The sequence below is a fragment of the Lepus europaeus genome, chromosome 3, assembly GCF_033115175.1.
Source record: "Lepus europaeus isolate LE1 chromosome 3, mLepTim1.pri, whole genome shotgun sequence".
Lineage (NCBI taxonomy): Eukaryota > Metazoa > Chordata > Mammalia > Lagomorpha > Leporidae > Lepus > Lepus europaeus.
The window spans coordinates 70713002-70733483 of record NC_084829.1 but is presented as its reverse complement, the minus strand read 5'-3'; the positions used below and the strand labels follow the sequence as shown (position 1 = coordinate 70733483).

Sequence of the window (20482 nt, the reverse complement as noted above, 5' to 3'; positions counted from 1 at the left end):
ACCACAAAATATACTACTTACCCATTTTTAAGCCTATAACTTGAGCCTTTAGTTAGAAATCATACATTTTACATTTGAAAGCTATTCATCAATCCCCTTACCTGATGTGTATTCAACTGAGACCCTTCTCTTTGTAATAGAGACCTTAATCCAAAGAAGAGGTATTTAGGCATAGTTTAGGTAAATGACTAAGTGAATTTCTACTGTAAAAGGAGACAGCACTTCTTTCTGTTGAAGTTAGCATTTTACCTTTTGTGTCGGGGTTCCTAAGATGGTCCTCAGATTTGATGATTAGCTAGACAAACACACTCCAGAAAAGCAATTATATTTGTGTTGATGATTTGTTAGAGTGAAAGGACACAGATTAAAATCAGGAAAGGCAAAAAGTGTGTTGGGTAGAGTCCAGGAGAGACCAGACATGAAATTCCAGTTGTCTCTGCCCGTGCTGGACTACAGGCAGAACTTAGTTTTCCTATGAATGATGTATGATAATATGAACAAACTGTGAACAGGTAGGGGAGCTTACCTAAGCCTTGGTATCCAGGGCTTCAGCCCCCTCAGAAGGCAAACTGAAAAACTCACCAAAAATCATGTTGTGAGAATAAACTATCATGCATGGCGTAGTTATATACAGAATATATATGCGCAGTTTAGGCAGAATATTTCAAGTACTTTGAGGTTTTTCTCCCAGGAGCCAGGCAAGGTCCAGGCCTTTCTTTGAAATGTGCAGCATATGAACACCCTAAGCCTGCTGAGTTAGACCTTTACTCTTTTTATGAGTTAAGGAAATCCTCACTGGTGTATGTTAGACTGCTTTATGTTGTAAATCTTTCCCTCAGTCTTTATGTTAAGAGACAATCTATCAAAATTGCAGCATAGCTGGCAACAAAGTCTCAAGGTCCCTGAGTTGTAAAGTCCTTTGTTTCTATCATAAACTATAGAAAAGAGAAATAAGATAAAGAAAAATGAACTATATGTTCCCAATAAATATGTGGGCCTTACAAATAATAGCTTTATAAAATAACTCTAAGTGTCAATGATTTTCTCTTCCTTTTATTCTCCACTTAATTTGAAGTCTACTCATTTTGAGCAATAAGAGAAGTAGAAAAACAATTTCTGCCGTAGCGATGTGTATGGTTGCATGGGTAATTCAGCCAGGGTAAAAGCAACACAAGGGATGGAGTCAATTTTACTACCATTTGGAGAAAGGTTAGATTTACAATTGAACGATCAAAGAATTTGCAGACTGCTGGATGACATGCACACAGCAGTTATAAGGCAGTACAATAGTGAGCTGTGAGGACAGGGAGCATCCAGCCATGGCAGATGACAGGGAATGCTTGCTTCTTCACAGAGTAGACCCATGAAGAAGTACTCAAAACAATTCATCATGAAAGGAAAGGTGTCTTTGAGGAGTGCTTTATTATTATCTGGTCTCCAAATATTCTCCCGAGTTTTTTCTGTGTTTGCCATTCCTTCAACCTGGAATGACTCTCCTTCTCTTCCTCTACAAACTTTGTGGTATTGTGTGCTTCAAAAGGAAGAATGTGTGGGGCCGGCACTATGGCGTAGTGGATAAAGCCGCCATCTGCAGTGTTGACATCCCATATGGGCCCGGTTTGAATCCTGGCTGCTCCTCTCCCAACCCAGCTCTCTGCTGTGGCCTGGGAAAGCAGTAGAAGATGGCCCCAAGTCCTTGTACCCCTGAACCCGAGTGAGAGACCTGGAAGAAGCTCCTGGCTCCTGGCTTCAGATCGGCTCAGCTCCGGCCATTGCAGCCATCTGGGGAGTGAACCAGTGGATGGAAGACCTCTCTCTCCTCTCTCTCTCTCTCTCTCTCTGCCTCTCCTTCTCTGTCTGTATAACTCTGACTTTCGAATAAATAAATAAATCTTGAAAAGAAAGATCAACTTCTTGGTACATGGTTTCCTAGAAATCATTGTACAAGACTTGTGGACAGGATATGGCCAAGCCAAGGCTGAATGGCCAGAAGGATCCCTTTTGAGGTCTGTGGCTGTGGTAGACTCTACCAAATGTTCTCAACCCACAAGGCTGACTTTTCTCCTCTTAATCCTCTTCCACTCCCTCCCCTGTGCTGGAATTGCAGGGAGCCCATTCCTTCTGCAGTGTCCTCTAGCTTGTATTGAGAAAGCTTAACATTTGGCCACTAAAGGATAATGCTTAAAGGAGCTCTGCTGTTCATCCCAGAACACACACATATATTTTTTTTTGACAGGCAGAGTTAGACAGTGAAACAGAGAGACAGAGAGACAGAGAGAAAGGTCTTCCTTTTTCTGTTGGTTCACCCCCAAGTGACCACTATGGCTGGCGCACTGCGCTGATCTGAAGCCAGGAGCCAGGTGCTTCCTCCTGGTCTCCCATGCAGGTGCAGGGCCCAAGCACTTGGGCCATCCTCCACTGCCTTCCTGGGCCACAGCAGAGAGCTGGCCTGGAAGAGGAGCAACCGGGATAGAATCCGGTGCCCCAACCTGGACTAGAACCCGGGGTGCCAGCGCCGCAGGCAGAGGATTAGCCTATTGAGCCACGGCACCGGCCCCAGAACATATATTGATGGGTGCAGCTGGAGCTCAGAGGCAAGAAGCTGATAAGGTACACAGCAACACAAACTTCACATGCTCCAGACACACTCGCTAGTTAGTGTTATAAAAACTACACATGTCCTTTGCATCATCTCTTCTTTTGCCTGGGGCACTCTTTCCCTGCATATCCCTTTAAATCTTTGTTCAAATATTCTCTCAGTGTTTTAGTACTACACCAGTCCTCATTTCTCAATTCTCTTGCACTACTTTTTCCTTTTTTCAATAGAGCTTATCACCTTCTGCTATGTGAGATAATTTACTTATGCACAATATTCTGTTTATCGTCCATTGCCTGTTTTTCCCAGACAGAATGTAAGCTCTAGGAGGACAAGGAACTTGTCAGTATATCCCAAGAGTCTAGAATAGAGCCTTGGCACAAAATAGGCACACACATATTTGTTGAGGGGGCGGAGCTGTGGTATATAGCAGGTTAAGCTTTTGCTTGCAGTGCCAGCATCTGATATGAGTGCCAGTTCAAGTCCTAAGTGCTCCATTTCTGATCCAGTTCCCTGCTAATGTGCCTGGGAAAGCAGTGGAAAACAGCCTAAGTACTTGGGTCCCTGTACCCCAGAGGAGACGGGGGCTCCTGTTTTAGACTGGCCCAGCTCCGGCCGTTGTGGCCATCTGGGGAGTGAACCAGCATATAGAAGATCGATCTCTCTCCTGATTCTCTCTGTGTTAGGAAAAAAAATATACAGGCCAGGGCCGTGGCTCAACAGGCTAATCCTCTGCCTTGCGGCGCTGGCACCCCGGGTTCTAGTCCCGGTCGGGGGGCCGGATTCTGTCCCAGTTGCCCCTCTTCCAGGCCAGCTCTCTGCTATGGCCCAGAAGTGCAGTGGAGGATGGCCCAAGTGCTTGGGTCCTGCACCCCATGGGGAGACCAGGAGAAGCACCTGGCTACTGCCTTCGGATCAGCGTGGTGCGCTGACCTCAGCGCACCAGCCACGGCGGCCATTAGAGGGTGAACCAACAGCAAAGGAAGACATTTCTCTCTGTCTCTCTCTCTAACTGTCCACTCTGCCTGTCAAAAATAAAAGTAAAATAAAAAATAAATGAAAAAGGAAAAAAATAAATATCGTTGAGTGACTAAATGAATTACTAGAGAGAAACATAATATGTAAAAAGAGATATAAATTCAACTAGATAAAGCCACCACCTGCAGTACCATCATCCCATATGGGCACCGGTTCGAGTCCCAGCTGCTCCACTTCTGATCCAGCTCTCCTCTATGGCCTGGGAAAGCAGTAGAAGAGTGTCCAAGTCCTTGGGCCCCTGCACTCGCATGGGAGACCAGGAAGAAGCACTTGGCTCCTGGCTTTGGATTGGCACAGCTCTGGCCGTTGCGGCCAATTGGGGAGTGAACCAGCGGATAGAGGACCTCTCTCTCTGCTTCTCCTCTCTCTGTGTAATTCTGACTTTCAAATAAATAAACAAATATTTAAAATAATAAATATTTAAAATACCAATAACAAATTTCTTGAGTTTCCTACCAGGTAATATCAAAGTCCCACATCAAGAGTCAACTAAAAAACTCCACTCATTGTGATTCGGCTACTAGACGCTGCAGCAGGCTTGAGCGAGGCGTGAGCTTTCTTCCCCTTTTGACAGGACAACAGTAGTAGTACTTGATCTGCCCTGGTAGATTGTTGGTTAACTCAACACTAGTGGACTTTGGAACACTTAGGAAGCTGCTGCAAGGGTGTTAAGCTAGCTAGAGTCATTTACAGGATTCTGTGACAAGCAGCTGGAGCCCTTGGAGAAAACAAATAGAACCATGGAACAGAGAGGTCATCTGAATGGTGTAGACATATCCCTGAGCATGCAGGAAGATGGCCAGAGTGTACTTCTTGCAGTTTTTTTTTTTTTTTAAAGGGTCTGGACATGCCGCCTTTTTTGTTTTTTTAAGATTTATTTTTTTTATTTGAAAGTCAGAGTTATAGTGAGAGAGAGAGAGAGAGGAGAGAAATCTTCCTTCTGCTTGTTCACTCTCCAAATGGCTCCAAGGACCAGGGCTGGGCCAGGCTGAAGCCAGGAGCCAGGAGCTAGGAGCCTCATCTGGGTCTCGACGTGAGTGCAGGGGCCCAAGGACTTAGGCCATCCTTTGCTGCTTTTCCCAGGCACATTAGCAGGGAGCTGGGTCGGAAGTGGAACAACTGGGACTAGAACTGATGCCCATATGGGATGCCAGGGCTGCAGACAGCAGCTTAACCTGCTGCCCCACAGTGCCAGCCCCACACTTGCAGTTTTAAGAAAACTGACTTTCACATTTCAATTTCCATTTCATTCTTTCCTGAAACTGATCTCTTTGAGAACAGGCCTGATTACATGATAATCTTTTTTTTTTTTTTTTTTTTTTTTTGACAGGCAGAGTGGATAGTGAGAGAGACAGAGAAAGGTCTTCCTTTGCCATTGGTTCACCCTCCAATGGCCGCTGCAGCCGGCGCACCGCGCTGATCTGAAGGCAGGAGCCTGGTGCTTCTCCTGGTCTCCCATGGGGTGCAGGGCCCAAGCACTTGGGCCATCCTCCACTGCCTTCCTGGGCCATAGCAGAGAGCTGGCCTGGAAGAGGGACAACCGGGACAGAATCCGGCCCCCCGACCGGGACTAGAACCCGGTGTGCCGGCACCACAAAGCAGAGGATTAGCCTATTGAGCCACAGCGCCGGCCAGTGATAATCTATTTTTTAATGATTTGTTTATTTACTTGAAAATGATAATCTATTTTTAAAAGAGAGAAATATCTGTCTGGCATCACAATTCAAACTAGGGCTCATCCCTCCAGAGTGTTATAAATCTTTTTGGACCAAAAAGAAGGGTGTATCAAAACACCAACTTCAGGGGTTGGTGCTATGGCATAGACAATCATACAGACAGCCTCTGTTTGCAGTGCTTTATAATTTAAAAAATATTCCAGGGGCTTGGCACTGTGGCTTAGCAGGTTAAAACCCTAGCCTGCAGTGCCAGTATCCCCTATGGGCTTGGGTTCCAGTCCTGGCTGTTCCAATTCCAATCCAGCTCCTTGCTAATGCGCCTGGGAAAGCAGCTGAGATCGGCTCAAGTGCTTGGGGCCCTGAACCCACATGCAAGACCCAGAAGTTCCTGGAGTCCTGGGAGAAGCTCCTGACTTCTGGCTTTGGATCGTCTCGGCTCCATTTGGGGAGTAAACCAGCAGATGGAAGACCTCTCTCTCTTTTCTCTCAGTAACTCTGTTTTTCAAATAAATAAATTAAATAAATCTTAAAGTAATCAAGGCACTTTTGTCTATTGACAGATGAAGAGATAATTAAAATATAGATATATAGTAGAATATTAGTCAACCTTTAAGAGGAGTAAAATTCTCACTTATGCTACAACATGGATGAACCTCAACTGAATAAAATAGGCCATTCATCAAATAGGCCATTCATCAGAAAGAAAAATACTGTATGATTCCACTGACCTAAAGTACTTAGAGTAATCAAAAATCACAGACAGTAGAATGATAGTTGCAGTGAGCTGAGGAAACAGAATGGAGTTCTTATTGAATGGTTACAGATTTTCAGTGTTACAAGATGAAGAGTCCTGAAAATGGATGACAATGATGGTTGCATATCACTGGTAATGCACTAATCACTGAACTATACACTTAAAAAAATACTTATTTACTTGAGAGGCAGAAAGACAGATCTCCTACCTGCTAGGTCACTCCCCCAGTGCCTCCAATGGTTGGGGCCGGGCATTCAGAAACTGGAACAGGGGACTCAAAGCAGGGTGGCAGGAACCCAATTCACTTGAACTGATGCCCTGGCCTAAAGTGCCGGCATCCCAGATGGGCACTGGTTCCAGATCCGGCTGCTCCACTTTTGATCCAGCTCTCTACTATGACCTGGGAAAGCAGTAGGGGATGGCCCAAGTCCTTTGGCCTCTGCACCTGTGTGGAAGACCGGGAAGAAAACTCCTGGCTCCTGGCTTCGGATCGGCACAGCTCCAGCTGTTGTGGCCAACTGGGGAGTGAACCATCAGATGGAAGACCTCTCTCTCTCTTTGCCTCTCCCCTCTCTGTGTAACTCTGACTTTCAAATGAATAAATAAACCTTTAAAAATAGTCAAAATGGTAAAATAATAATAACCAAAGTGTTCTGAACCCAGGAGGTTTCAAGTAGATCTATCTGCAGATGGAGTGGCTTGGCTTTGAAATACAAATTTACAAGCCTGCACTGAGATACTCTGGAATCACAATTGCCATTGCAGTATGGATAATTTAAAATGTAAGTGCCCTTTTTTGAAGGGTGTTAGAGAACTGATGGATAAAACTCAGTGGGTTAAGCCACTGCTGCAGTGCTGGCATCCCATACCAGCACCCATTGAAGTCCTTGCGGCTCCACTTCCCATCCAGCTCCCTGCTGGTGCACGTGGGAAAGCAGCTGAGGATGGCCCACGTCCTTCGACCCCTACACCCTGGGGGACCTGGAGGAAGCTCCAGGCCCAGCCCCAGCTATTGCAGGTACTTGGGGAGCGAACCAGAGGATGGAAGATCTCTCTTTCTCTGTAACTCTGTAATTCAAATAAATATATCTTTAAATTAAAAAAAAAAACCTCATTGACAGGAGCTTTAACATTTCTTTAAGATTTTGTATGGCTTTTTAAAAATAAATAAAATGAAATGTTTACTCATCTCATTCCATTTTCTAAAGGTTAGGTGTTTTCTATTTCCCATTAACAATAACAAAAACTCATACTTAAGCTGACCTTGGAGTTTCTCCAGCCTGCCTTGTGGCACGCAGCAGCACCTGTTCGCATAGGGTTGCTCCACTTATCCAACTCCCTGCCAACGGCCTGGGAAAAGCAGCAGGAGATGGTCTGGATGAAGCTCTAGATGAAGCTCCTGGCCCCTGGCCCCTGGCTTAAGCCTCCGCCATTGCCACCATCTGGGGAGTGAACCTGCCGATGGAAGATCTTTCTCTTTGTGTCTCTCTCTATGTATAACTCGGGCTTTCAAATAAGTGAATCAATCAATACGTCTTTTTTAAAAAGTTCTTCTGTCAACTTCAAAAGTGCAAGAATGTGTAGGTTTTCAAAGTGATTGTAGGCAGTATGCTAGGACATGTGTTTGCAGAGCAGAACCCTGGAGACTGTGATCTAGGTCCCTCTGGTTACTGGAGAGTGTGATCTAGGTCCCTCTGGGTACTGGAGAGTGTGATCTAGGTCCCTCTGGGTACTGGAGACTGTGATCTAGGTCCCTCTGGGTACTGGAGAGCGTGATCTAGGTCCCTCTGGGTACTGGAGAGCGTGATCTAGGTCCCTCTGGGTACTGGAGAGCGTGATCTAGGTCCCTCTGGGTACTGGAGACTGTGATCTAGGTCCCTCTGGGTACTGGAGAGCGTGATCTAGGTCCCTCTGGGTACTGGAGAGCGTGATCTAGGTCCCTCTGGCTACTGGAGAGCGTGATCTAGGTCCCTCTGGGTACTGGAGACTGTGATCTAGGTCCCTCTGGGTACTGGAGAGCGTGATCTAGGTCCCTCTGGGTACTGGAGAGCGTGATCTAGGTCCCTCTGGGTACTGGAGACTGTGATCTAGGTCCCTCTGGGTACTGGAGAGCGTGATCTAGGTCCCTCTGGGTACTGGAGAGCGTGATCTAGGTCCCTCTGGGTACTGGAGAGCGTGATCTAGGTCCCTCTGGGTACTGGAGAGCGTGATCTAGGTCCCTCTGGGTACTGGAGACTGTGATCTAGGTCCCTCTGGGTACTGGAGAGCGTGATCTAGGTCCCTCTGGGTACTGGAGAGCGTGATCTAGGTCCCTCTGGGTACTGGAGAGCGTGATCTAGGTCCCTCTGGGTACTGGAGACTGTGATCTAGGTCCCTCTGGGTACTGGAGAGCGTGATCTAGGTCCCTCTGGGTACTGGAGAGCGTGATCTAGGTCCCTCTGGGTACTGGAGACTGTGATCTAGGTCCCTCTGGGTACTGGAGAGCGTGATCTAGGTCCCTCTGGGTACTGGAGAGCGTGATCTAGGTCCCTCTGGGTACTGGAGAGTGTGATCTAGGTCCCTCTGGTTACACTCCGGCGTCCCGAGCCAGTGGCACGGATTGCCCAGGAGCGTGAGAAATCTAGCACCACGGGGTGGCTGCGGCCCGCCCTTTCCCGACTCCGGCAGGGCATCCGACGACCGCCCTGCCTCACTTCCTCTTCTGGGCCTGCTCCCAAGCCGCAGACGCTGCGTTCCCGCCAGATAAATTTAAGTTTCATTTCCAGACGCCTCAGCTGGTTCCTCCTCTCGCGGTTCTTTCCCGAGTTCTTCATTCCGGGAGCGGAGCGCGCCAGTCATGGATCCCCGGGCCGGAAAGAAGACGCGGGCATCTTCGAAGGCCGGGGCCGCCGCCGCCAAGGTGTCGGCGCAGGCTGTGAGCGACGCCGCCCTGTCAGAGCTCAACGACTCTCCCGCGGCCCGCAGGGCGCCCCTGCCCCCGGCGGGGAGCTGCGCTCCGGCCAGGGAGAAGGGACCGAAGGGCCGCGCGCCCAGAGCCTGCGCCCAGAAGGCAGCCCCGCGCGCGGAGGCCGCCGCGCCCCCGGCCGCTGCCGCCGCCGTCCGGGTACCGACACAGGTGCTTCCTGCGGAGCGGCCGGAGCCTCCCGAGGCCGCGGCGCCGCCGGCTTCCAGGGCAGGATCTCGCCGCAAGGCGGGTGAGCGCTCCGCTCGCGAGCAGAGCCCCCCGTCCGGGTCCCACGAGGCGCTCCGACCCGGCGCGTCGGTTCAGACCCCGGGTCTTAGCCGGAGCGAGGTGGCGCCGGGCGGCTGGAAGCCCCAGAAGGTGCTGGAGAGATTAAAGCTGAAACGCCAGGAGATCTCGGAGGCGGCGGCGATCGTGAACAGCGTGGTGGGCCGCCTGTTGCAGAGGCTGCAGAACCTCGAGTGGGAGTTCAAAGACGTCGCGCTGCTGCACACCGGGAGCTACTACGAGCGCGTGAAGGTGAGTGCGTTGCGCAGCGCCGGCCTTTCGGGGCCCGACTCCCACACTCATCTTTGCCGACTCCCGGAAGCGCGTTCCCCACCGCCCCAGCTCGCGGTCTGGCATTCCGCCTCTCCCCCGACCCCAGTCCCCCGAGGTAACTCGGATTCTTGTTCTTCAGTGGCCTCTGAGAGTTCCAGGTAAACCGACAGTTTGTTCTTTTATCCACCTGCACACCGGACGACCACAGAACCAATCCGTATTGATTGCCGGCTACTCTCAAGACACTGATGGTTGGGGCAGTTTAAATGTACAGATGTTCTCAGGCTTGTGTGTGTGTGTGTGTGCAACTTGTTGAAACTTTTACTTGGTATAGAGTTGTTCGTCGGTGTACAAAGTTCATTGAAAATGAATCTTAATGGAGAGTGGGACTGGGAAGGGGAGAGGGAGGAAGAGGAGGGGTGGGAGTGTGGGGGGGAGGGCGGGGAGGGTGGGAAGAATAACTATATTCTTAAAGTTGTACATATGAAATTCGTATTCCTTAAAATATAAATTAATTAATTAAAAATGAATAAAGCCCAACTAAGTATATAAGTGTACCACATTAGTGAACATAAAGACTGATATTGTAAATATGTCAATATTACCAATATAATATAAAACTAATAATATACAGCATACATATATGTTACAGTTATGTATGTATAAAAAATTTACCTTAAAATCATGTATAAGGTAGAGGGATAAAATCATTAAGGGAATTTTGAATTAATGTATCTCTTTTTTTGTCTTGATGTTAAGTCATTGAAATGTAGTAATTTTTTTAGTATGGTATGGGCATAAAGATGAACAAATCACCACTGGACCAGAAAGAATATTTATGATTATGTGACATAATAAAAATGACTTTAAAAATTGAAAAAACAACAGGAAAGTAGATATGTACTCAGCGTAACAGTGCTATGCCTGGTGATAGTGATCTGAGGGTCCAAGGTAACTCCCGACGTGGATAATTTGATCTGTGAAAAATTCCACAAATCGGTGTATCTAATAGACATTTTCCCACCAGGAGGCTATTTACCCCATAGGAAAAATATCTTAAATCCTCCTGCCACACCCAACCTCCATTCTCTCTTCTGTTTTTTTGTACGGATATCATCGGAAGCCCACAGTGAGTGATGTCTTAAAAATTTAAGAGCAATCTCCTGGAGGTACTGAAAGACGTACTTCCTAAATACACATCTGATGTAGTTGCTGTTAAGTGTGTCCTCCAATGCTCCATTTGTCTGTGGGCAGTTGAGTCACTAAAGTGATTTGTGTTTGTGTGAATGGAACCTTTAGGAGCAGAGAAACAAACTCCTCACTAGAGTTTATTTCCTGATCAGTGACAGATTGCTTTGGTTAGGTTGGGCCTAGTCTTTCAGCTTTCTGAGTGCGGGGCTACACACTATGAACACAGAGATGGATTGCTTATATTTGTTAAATCATCGTAACTTATTTTAGAGTTACATACTGGCTTTATTCAGCTAACTGTGTTCTTCCAGAAGGGGGATGATTGTAAAACTCTAGATTTAGGATTTTAGGATTATAAACTCTTTTTTTAAAATATTTATTTATTTATTTATTTGAAGGGCAGTTACAGAGAAACAGAGGCAGAGAGAGAAAGAGAAAGGTCTTCCATCTGCTGGTTCACTCCCCAATTGGCCGCAACGGCCGGAGCTGTGCTGATCCAAAGCCAGGAGGCAGGAGCTTCTTCTGGGTCTCCCATGAGGGTGCAGGGGCCCAAGCACTTGTGCCATCTTGTTCTGCTTTCCCAGGCCATAGCAGAGAGCTAGATTGGAAGTGGAGCAGCCAGGACTCGAACCGGTACCAACATGGGATGCTGGCACTGCAGGTGGCCTCAGGATTATAAATTCTTTAGAGCTGGCCAGATATTATGCATCTCTGAATTTCTAAGCCTTATCATATATAAGCATTCAAGGCAGTGAATGAGTGGGTTAAAGAAGAAAGAAGGGGCAGGCATTTGGCCCAATAGGTAAGACGCTGGTTTACACTCTAAACGGCCTCAATGATCAGGACTCGACCAGGCCAAAGCCAGGAGCTTTTCCTAAGTCTCCCATGGGGGAGCCGGGTCCCAAGGACCTGGGCCATCTTCCACTGCTTTCCCAGGCCATAGCAGAGAGTCAGATTGGAAGTAGAGCAGCCAGGAATCAAATCGCTACCCATATGGGCTGCCAGTTTCATAGGCAGCAGCTTCACCCACTATGCTACAACACCATTCCTTTGTTTTCACTTTTCAGTTAGATTGTAAGCTCCATTATCAAAGAATGTTTTATACAATTTTTTTTTTTTTTTTAACAGGCAGAGTGGATAGTGAAAGAGAGAGACAGAGACAGAGAGAAAGGTCTTCCCTTGCTGTTGGTTCACCCTCCAATGGCCACCGCGCGGCTGGCGCAGCGCGCTGATCCGAAGCCAGGAGCCAGGTGCTTCTCCCGTCTCCCATGGGGTGCAGGGCCCAAGCACTTGGGCCATCCTCCACTGCACTCCCGGGCCACAGCAGAGAGCTGGACTGGAAGAGGAGCAACCGGGACAGAATCCGGTGCCCCGACTGGGACTAGAACCCGGTGTGCTGGCGCCGCAAGGTGGAGGATTAGCCTATTGAGCCACGGCGCCGGCCTTGTTTTATACAATTTTGTACACACTTTAGCTGTGCATTTTGTTGGGGATAGATTCAGTGATATTTATTGTCAAAGGCAGTGTACATATTGATATTTGCATTTTTGAAGTCCAATCATTTTTTGTTGTTATTAAATATTATTTCTGGCTGGACTCAGAAGTAGCCGTTCTCAGAAAACGTAGCCTACTTCTCTTAGCAATCTGTTCTGGTGTTTGTTTGTTTGTTTGTTTGTTTTCATTCTCCTGGCCAAAAGTTTAGCATAATCTGCAGCCTCTTCCTTTTTCTTAGTACACTGTTTCTCCAGAGCAATATGCCAGCGTTTGAGCTGTGGGATGTGTGGAATAACTAGACGCTGAATCTTGGGTGCTTTGGTCCTGGGTTTCTTACCGTCTTCATCTAAGGGCTTTCTCACAACACACTGGCGTGCGTCATCTTCTTTAGAGAGATTGACAAATTTGCAGATTTTGCAGGCTCTTTTTGGACCCAGGAGGTGAGGCATTGTGGTATCAGTCAATCCAGAAATATCTTTCTCTCCTTTTTTTTCCTTAACAATACCCAAGTTGAGAACACTCAAATTGGCATTGACAATGCAACCAAAACCCAAACAGGTTTTGCTTTCTTTCTTCAGTTCTCCTTGATCTCTAACAGGAAAGCCCCTTACTCAACAGTAGGCAGACCCATCCACGGCTCAAGACATCTTGCTTCATGGGAAAACCTTGTTTGTCATTCCCACAGCTGATTCGGACCATGTAACCTTTCCATTCTTCACCTAGAGCATCGGCAGCAACTTCCATATCCATATGCTTCTCATAAGAAGGACAAAGTTCACGTTGATCATTCATTTCCATGAGTTTCTGGCAGCCACTGCCTGGGAAGGAGATATTCAGCTTCATTTCGAAGCAGTTGATGCTCACCAAGGCGCCATGGAAGAGACAATATTTGGATCTTATACTCTTTTAGGACTGATGATCACTCTTATAATTCCATCTAAGTTTGCTTTGTTTTGTTTTGTTTTGTTTGTTTGAAAGACAGAGAGTCAGAGAGAAACATTGATTCCCCATCTGCTAGTTTACTTCCCAAATGCCTGCAACAGCCAGAGAACTCAATCCAGGTCTCCCACATAGGTGACAGGGAGCCAAGTAATTGAGCCATCACCTGTTGCCTCCCAGGCTGTGTATTAGCAGGAACGTGAAGTCAGGAGCAGAGCTAGGACTCAAAGCCAGGAACTCTGACGTAGGATGCAGGCGTCTCGAGCAGCATCTTAACCACCATACCAAGTGCACACCCGTGAAAATTTCTTGAAAACCAAGTGAGCCAGACTTTCATCATCCTATATGTTGAGCATGATTCTTGTTACATAAATAACAATTCAGTTCAATAATATGGAGGATCCAAAGGAAAGATAATGTTATTAGTGGTCTTTTTTTTTTTTTTGCCAGGCAGAGTTAGACAGTGAGAGAGAGAGAGAGATAGGCAGTGAGAAAGAGACAGAGAGAAAGATCTTCCTTCCATTAGTTCACTCCCCTAATGCCCGCTACAGCCGGTGCTGCACCAATCTGAAGCCAGGAGCCGGCTGCTTCCTCCCGGTCTCCCATGCGGGTGCAGGGGCCCACACACTTGGGCCATCCTCCGCTGCCCTCCCGGGCCACAGCAGAGAGCTAGACTGGAAGAGGAGCAACCGGGACAAGTACCTGGTGCCCCAACCAGCACTAGAACCCAGGGTGCCGGCACCGCAGGCGGAGGATTAGCCAAGTGAGCCACTGCGCCAGCCCAATAATGTTATTAGTTAGAACTGCAGAACAATGAGACTAAGAAGAGTATCCAGTCAGAACCACTGTTCTTTAGTAAGATTTTCTAAAAGGCAAAGACACAGAGAGAGAGAGACAGACAGAGAGAAATCTTCCATCTTTTGTTTGGTTCACCAAATGCCAGTAACAGCCAGGACTGGCCCAGACTAAAGCCAGGAGCCCAGGACTCAATCCAGGTCTCCAGTGTGGGTAACAGAGAGCCATTTTCTGCTTCTGAGGGTGCCCATTAGCAGGAAGCTGGATCAGAAACTGAGGAAGTGGGACTTGAACCAGGCATTCTGATGTGGTATGTGGGCATCCCAAGTCAGGACTTCACTGCTGCTCCAAACAGCTGTCCCCTTTTTAAAATCCTGCTAATGGAAAGAAATTCTATGAATTATGTTTTACCTGAGCATTTATTTGTTTACTTATTATTGCTGATTGTAAAGAGCATACAGATCCATTGTAGAATTGGCCCACTGCCTGTTCTGTATCCAGTTTCCACAGCCTAACAGCACCCCTCCTGCTAACTTCTCTCCTCACCTCTCATTATTCACCCCATCCCAAGCTCATGTATATAGAATATTCAGAAAAGTGCATGGAACAATATTACTCCCATTCATTTTATTCACTGTTACCATTTTGATGTATTTTCTTATTTTATGCATACACTTAGATTTCTGTTATGCACACAAAATTGGATTTTATGCCCTTTATATAATTAGTCAAAGAATAGACAAAATTTACTTCTCAGTGATTTGTTTTCATGATTCTGTAATAACACATTTTTTCATATATTTTATTCTAATGTTATTAAATTCTAGGAAAGAATCTTGAAAGTATTTGGGGAATTTCTTGCAAAAATCCCCTGTAGAATTGCCAGTCCAGTCCATAATATTTTTTTGTCCAGGGTATTCGTGCACTTTACTATTTATACAGGTGGGACTGGGTGAAAAGTTTATTTAGAAAGTAATTACTTACAGTGGTCTTATTTAATACTATATTAACTAGTAAAGAAAAAGAATAACAGCAATTTGGAATGACATGAATGAATTAAAAATGGTGAACAAGAATAGACAGGGCAAAGCTATAATCAACTGATGCAAAAAGGCAAGGCAAAGGTATAAGATGCATAAGATTGGAAAAGGAGTAATAAAATTGTTATTTTGAACAGATAACTTGATTGGGTTTGTGTACAAATTATTAGAAATCATTAGGCCGGCGCTGCAGCTCACTAGGCTAATCCTCCGCCTTGCGGCGCCAGCACACCAGGTTCTGGTCCCGGTCGGGGCGCTGGATCCTGTCCTGGTTGCCCCTCTTCCAGGCCAGCTCTCTGCTGTGGCCCGGGAGTGCAGTGGAGGATGGCCCAAGTGCTTGGGCCCTGCACTCCATGGGAGACCAGGAGAAGCACCGCAGCGGCCATTGGAGGGTGAACCAACGGCAAAAAGGAAGACCTTTCTGTCTGTCTCTCTCTCTCCCTATCCACTCTGCCTGTCACAAAAAAAAAGAAAAAAGAAATCATTAGTGTGGGGCTGGTGCTGTGGCACAGCAGGTGAACGTCCTGACCTAAAGTTCCAGTATCCCATATGGGCGCTGGTTCTAGTCCCAGCTGCTCCTCTTCTGATACAGCTCTCAGCTATGGCCTGGGAAAGCAGTGGAAGATGACCCAAGTCCTTTGGGCCCCTGCACCCACGTGGGAGACCAGGAAAAAGCACCCAGCTCCTGGCTTCTCGGATCGATGCAGCTTCAGCTGGCCAATTGGGGAGTGAACCATCGGATGGAAGACCTCTCTCTCTCTGTCTCTACCTCTCTGTAACTCTGTCTTTCAAATAAACAAACAAAAAAAAAAAAAAAAAAAGAGAGAGAGAGAGAGAGAAAAGAAAAAGAAATCATTAGTGAATTAGCAAAGTTGCTGCATACAAAATCAATATATAAAAAAGTATTTCGGGGCCAGCGCTGTGGTACAGCAGGTTAAAACCCTGACCTGAAGTGCCGACATCCCATATGGACACTGGTTCTAGTCCCGGATGCTCCAGCTCTCTGCTATGGCCTGGGGAAGCAGTAGAAGATGGCCCAAGTCCTTGGGCCCCTGCACCTGTGTGGGAGACCCGGAAGAAGCTCCTGGCTCCTGGCTTTGGATGGGCACAACTCTGGCCATTGTGGCCAACTAGGGAGTGAACAATTGGGTGGAAGACCTCTCTCTCTCTCTGCCTCTCCTTTCTCTGTATAACTCTGACTTTCAAATAAATCTTTAAAACAAGAGATTTATATGAGGGCACACGTTTGACACAGCATTCAAGTCATTGCGTGTGACATCTGGGTCTCACATTGGAGTCCCTGGTTCAATTCCTGCCTCCACTACACATCCAGCTTCCTGGGAATTTGCATCCTGGGAGGCATCAGGTAATGCTCAAGTATTTGAGTTCCTTCCACCAGCGTGAGAGGCCCAGATTGAGTTCCAGGGCCCAACTAGGCATTTGGTGAGTGAACCAACAGATGAAACACCTCTCTGTGTCTCTCTGCCTTTTTTTTTTTTTTTTAAGATTTATTTGTTTTTATTTGAAAGGCAGAGTTACAGAGAGGCAGAGAAAGAGGTCTTCCATCCACTGGTTCACTCCCCAGATGGCTGCAATGGCCAGAGCTGTGCCAATCTGAAGTCAGGAGCCAGGAGCTTCATCCAGGTCCCCCACATGGCTGCAGGGGTCCAAGGACTTGGGCCACCTTCTACTGCTTTCCCAGGCCATAGCGGAGAGCTGGATCAGAAGTGGAGCAGCTCCTCCTCCCCTTTTGGGGCTGTTCCATGGCACAATGGGTAAAGCTGCGTCCTGCAGTGCCGGCATCCCATATGGCGCAGGTACTAGTCCCGGCCACCACTCTTTGAATCTAGCTCTCTGCTATGGCCTGGGAAAGCAGTGGAAGATGGCTCAAGTGCTTGGGCCCCTGCATCCATATGGGAGATAGGGAAGAAGCACCTGGCTCTCCTGGCTTTGGATCGGTGCAGCTCCGGCCATTACAGCCATCTGGAAGGTGAACCAACAGAAGGAAGACCTTTCTCTCTGTCTCTACCTTTCACTGTCTGTAACTCTACCTCTCAAGTAAAAAAATAAGTAAAATCTTTTAAAAAAATTGGAGCAGCTGGGACTCGAACCTATGCCCATATGGGTTGTGGGCACTACAGACAGAAGCTTTACCCACTAGGCCACAGTGCTGGCCCCTCCCAATGGTTTTACCACTTCCACTCTGATCCAACACACCGTCGTGTCTCTCCTGTGCTACTGAAACAGCTCTGTAAAGGACAGACTGCTGGGGGCCAGCGCTGTGGCATAGTAGATTGGATTGGAAGTGGAGCAGCTGGGACTCAAACGGGCACCCATATGGGATGCTGGCACTGTGGGCAGTGGCTTTACCTGCTACACCACAGTGCTGGCCCCTCTCTCTGCCTTTTAAATAAGTAAATAAAACTTTAAAAGATTTGTATGGATATAAGAAATACTTACTATAAAGCCACCCCAATTCATTAGCTATTACTGGTTCAATGGTAGGCTGATTGACAAGAAAGTTCAGAACACAAAATATGCATCAGTATATTCAGTTGGGGAAACGAGGGTCTTTTCAATTAGTGGTGCTGAGTCAATTGAGTATCTATATGGGAAAGACATCCATGTTGCTGTGGATTCGTTCCTGAGAGAAGGAGCGTGGTGGGGGCAAGAGGCGTGGAGTCACCACACGGACCCCTGGAGTTGGGTGAAAGCGGGCTTGAGGCAAGCAGCCTGCAGACTCATTTATTTCAGTTAGTACAACAGCTTATATAGCCAAGGCAGCCAATCCAGTCAAGGGGTGCTCTATGCCCTAACCAATCACAGCCTGTTGCCAGGCAGGCTCCTTTGCCAGGTGGGTTTCAAAGCCATTCCTGAGTAACTGACACTCTCTTGCCAGCAGCCATCTTGGCATGGCCTTCTCATTCCACCACACATGACCTCTACCACAGGTAATGCACAAAAATTAATGAGTTGTAACAGAGACCTAGAGGTGAAAAGTTAAACAATAAAGCTTGCAAAAGAACACCTAGAAGAATGCCTTCATAACCTTGAGATGTATAAATATACCTCCATCAGAACACTACAATTGCTAACCATTAATGATAGATAAATAGGACTTCATTAGAACCAAGAACTTCCGTCCATCAAGACACCACTGAGAGAATAAACAGGCATGCCATGACTGAGAACAAATATTTATAATATATGTGTTTGACAAAGGACTCATACACAATCAGTAGGAAAAAGACAAACCAATTTAAAACCGGGCAAAAGACTTAGGGTAGTATGCAAACCAAATAGCAATAAATATACAAAAAGTATATAACATCAGTAGTTATCAGGAAAATGGAAATTAAAGCCATGATGAGATTCTGCTATACATCTATCTCTTGGAATGACTAAAATTAAAGATGACAGCAATGAACTTGGTAATCCTAGATGTTGGAGAAGATGTAGAGCAGCTGCAATTCTCTTACTTACCTTGGTGAAAGGAGAGTAAATTGTTTCCACCTCTTTAGAAATTTGACAGTTGCTTTTAAAGTGAAGGAAATGCTTATCTGTGTTTTTTTCTTTTTAGATTTATTTATTTATTTGAAAGTCAGAGTTACACAGAGAGAGAAGGAGAGGCAGAGAGAGAGAGAGAGAAGTCTTCCATCCGCTGGTTCACTCCCCAGATGGCCACAACAGCCGGAGCTGCGCCGATCTGAAGCCAGGAGCCAGGAGCCTCCTCCGGGTCTCCCACGTGGTCGCAGGGACCCAAGAACTTTGGGCCATCTTCTACTGCTTTCCCACGCCATAGCAGAGAGCTGGATAGGAAGTGAAGTAGCCGGGTTTTGAACCAGCGCCCATATGGGATGCTGGCACTGGAGGTGGCAGCTTTACTCTCTACGCCACAGTGCTGGCCCTGGAAATGCTTATCCTAGAGTCCAGCAATTCTACTGCTGGGTAAATATACAGTAGGAATGAGTGTCACGTGCACTGAAAGGCATACATTAGAATGCTCACAAGAGTATTATTTGTAATTGTTAAAAACTGGAAATGACTCAAATATCCATCATCAGAATGAGTGAATATGCTTTGATAATACTCCATTAATTCAATGGAAAACTAAATAAATTGAAGAACAAACTACAAATAATTATAATAATCTGATGAATCTTAAAAACATAATGTTGAATTAAAGAAATTAGATATAAAAATGCATACTATATTATTATTATTATGTGATGTTACCAAGCAAGCAAAGCCTCCTACAGAGTTAGAAGTCAGAATAACCCTTGGTGGAGGGTTCCTGACAGGAAGTGAGAAGGTGGAAACATTCTTTGGTGCTGAAGATGTGAACAGGCAATTCAGAAAGTTACAAAGCTCACTGTTCTTATTGGGAGTCAGTTGTTTTTCTGCAATAAATCTTTCTTGGGTTGTTGCAAGCCTTTTAGTTAAAGAATTCTGAAACAAATTGAATCTGATAATTCCTGCCTGTGTTCTTGTTGCTTTTATGGAAGGCAGATGTTTGGAGACTTTATGTCACTCCAAGTGTTTCACCCTCCCAGCAGTATGTCTTAGTTAATGCGGGTTGCCACAACAAAGTACCATAGGCTGGGTGGCTTAAACAACAGAAATGTATTTTCTCACAGTTGTAGAAGCTGGAAGTCTGAGATCAGGGTGTCAGCATGATTGGGTTCTGCTGAGGGTGCTTTTCCTGGTTTGCACATGGCAGCCTTCTTGATGTGTGCTCACATAATCTTCACACTGCATGTATGTGAAGAGAGATTTGTCTGTCTCTTCTTCTAATAAGTCCACCAGGCCCTATTCTTTTTTATAGAAAGCTTTTATTTAATAAATATAAATTTCATAGGTACAACTTTTGGATTATAGCACTTCTTCCCCCATACCCACCCTCCCACCCCCATGGCCCTACTCTCTTGACGTAAGGTAACCTTACTTACCTTTGAGAAGTTGTGTCTCCAAATACACTCACATAGGCAGAGAGGACTTCATGTGTAGTTTGGGAGGGGACACAGTTCAGCAGAGTATACCCCATTTTGGACTAGCCACACATGGTCAGCTCACGTGTGTGCCTACTCAGTTCCATATTTAACAGTGCGGTCCAGTAGGTGTACTTAAAGCACGCTCCTAATGAAAACCAGTGATTTCAGTATGGGAAAGATAAACATTTATTATTGTTGTTATTATGGTAAGGATAAAAAAGAAAAGTCTTTGAAGCTCCTAAGATACATAGTTCAAAGTCACTAATGTAAGTGCATGACTTGGAGCGAGTACTCATTTGGGTGGCAGGCAGACAAATGAAATAGCCCTTGCTTAACTGGCAAGGAGGGTACTGCATACATTTTTGAGACCATTGTGACAGGAGGATACCTACAGTGTATATCTTCTGACAAAACATGGCACCTTGAAAGTTTTTTTTTTTTTTTTTTTGACAGGCAGAGTGGACCG

At 46.3% G+C, this 20482-nt stretch overlaps 1 protein-coding gene and 1 pseudogene across 1 annotated transcript in view; one reads left to right on the top strand and one right to left on the bottom strand.

The window, feature by feature from the left end:
- The first annotated feature begins 8900 nt into the window (after positions 1-8900).
- Positions 8901-20482, top strand: part of CGAS (cyclic GMP-AMP synthase) — an 88112-nt gene continuing 76530 nt past the window's right edge. The window contains exon 1 of the mRNA XM_062187224.1: positions 8901-9545. Within this exon, the coding sequence (XP_062043208.1) occupies positions 8901-9545 (645 nt within the window). The remainder of the gene's footprint in view (positions 9546-20482) is intronic.
- LOC133756960 (small ribosomal subunit protein eS6-like) lies at positions 12339-13094 on the bottom strand (annotated as a pseudogene).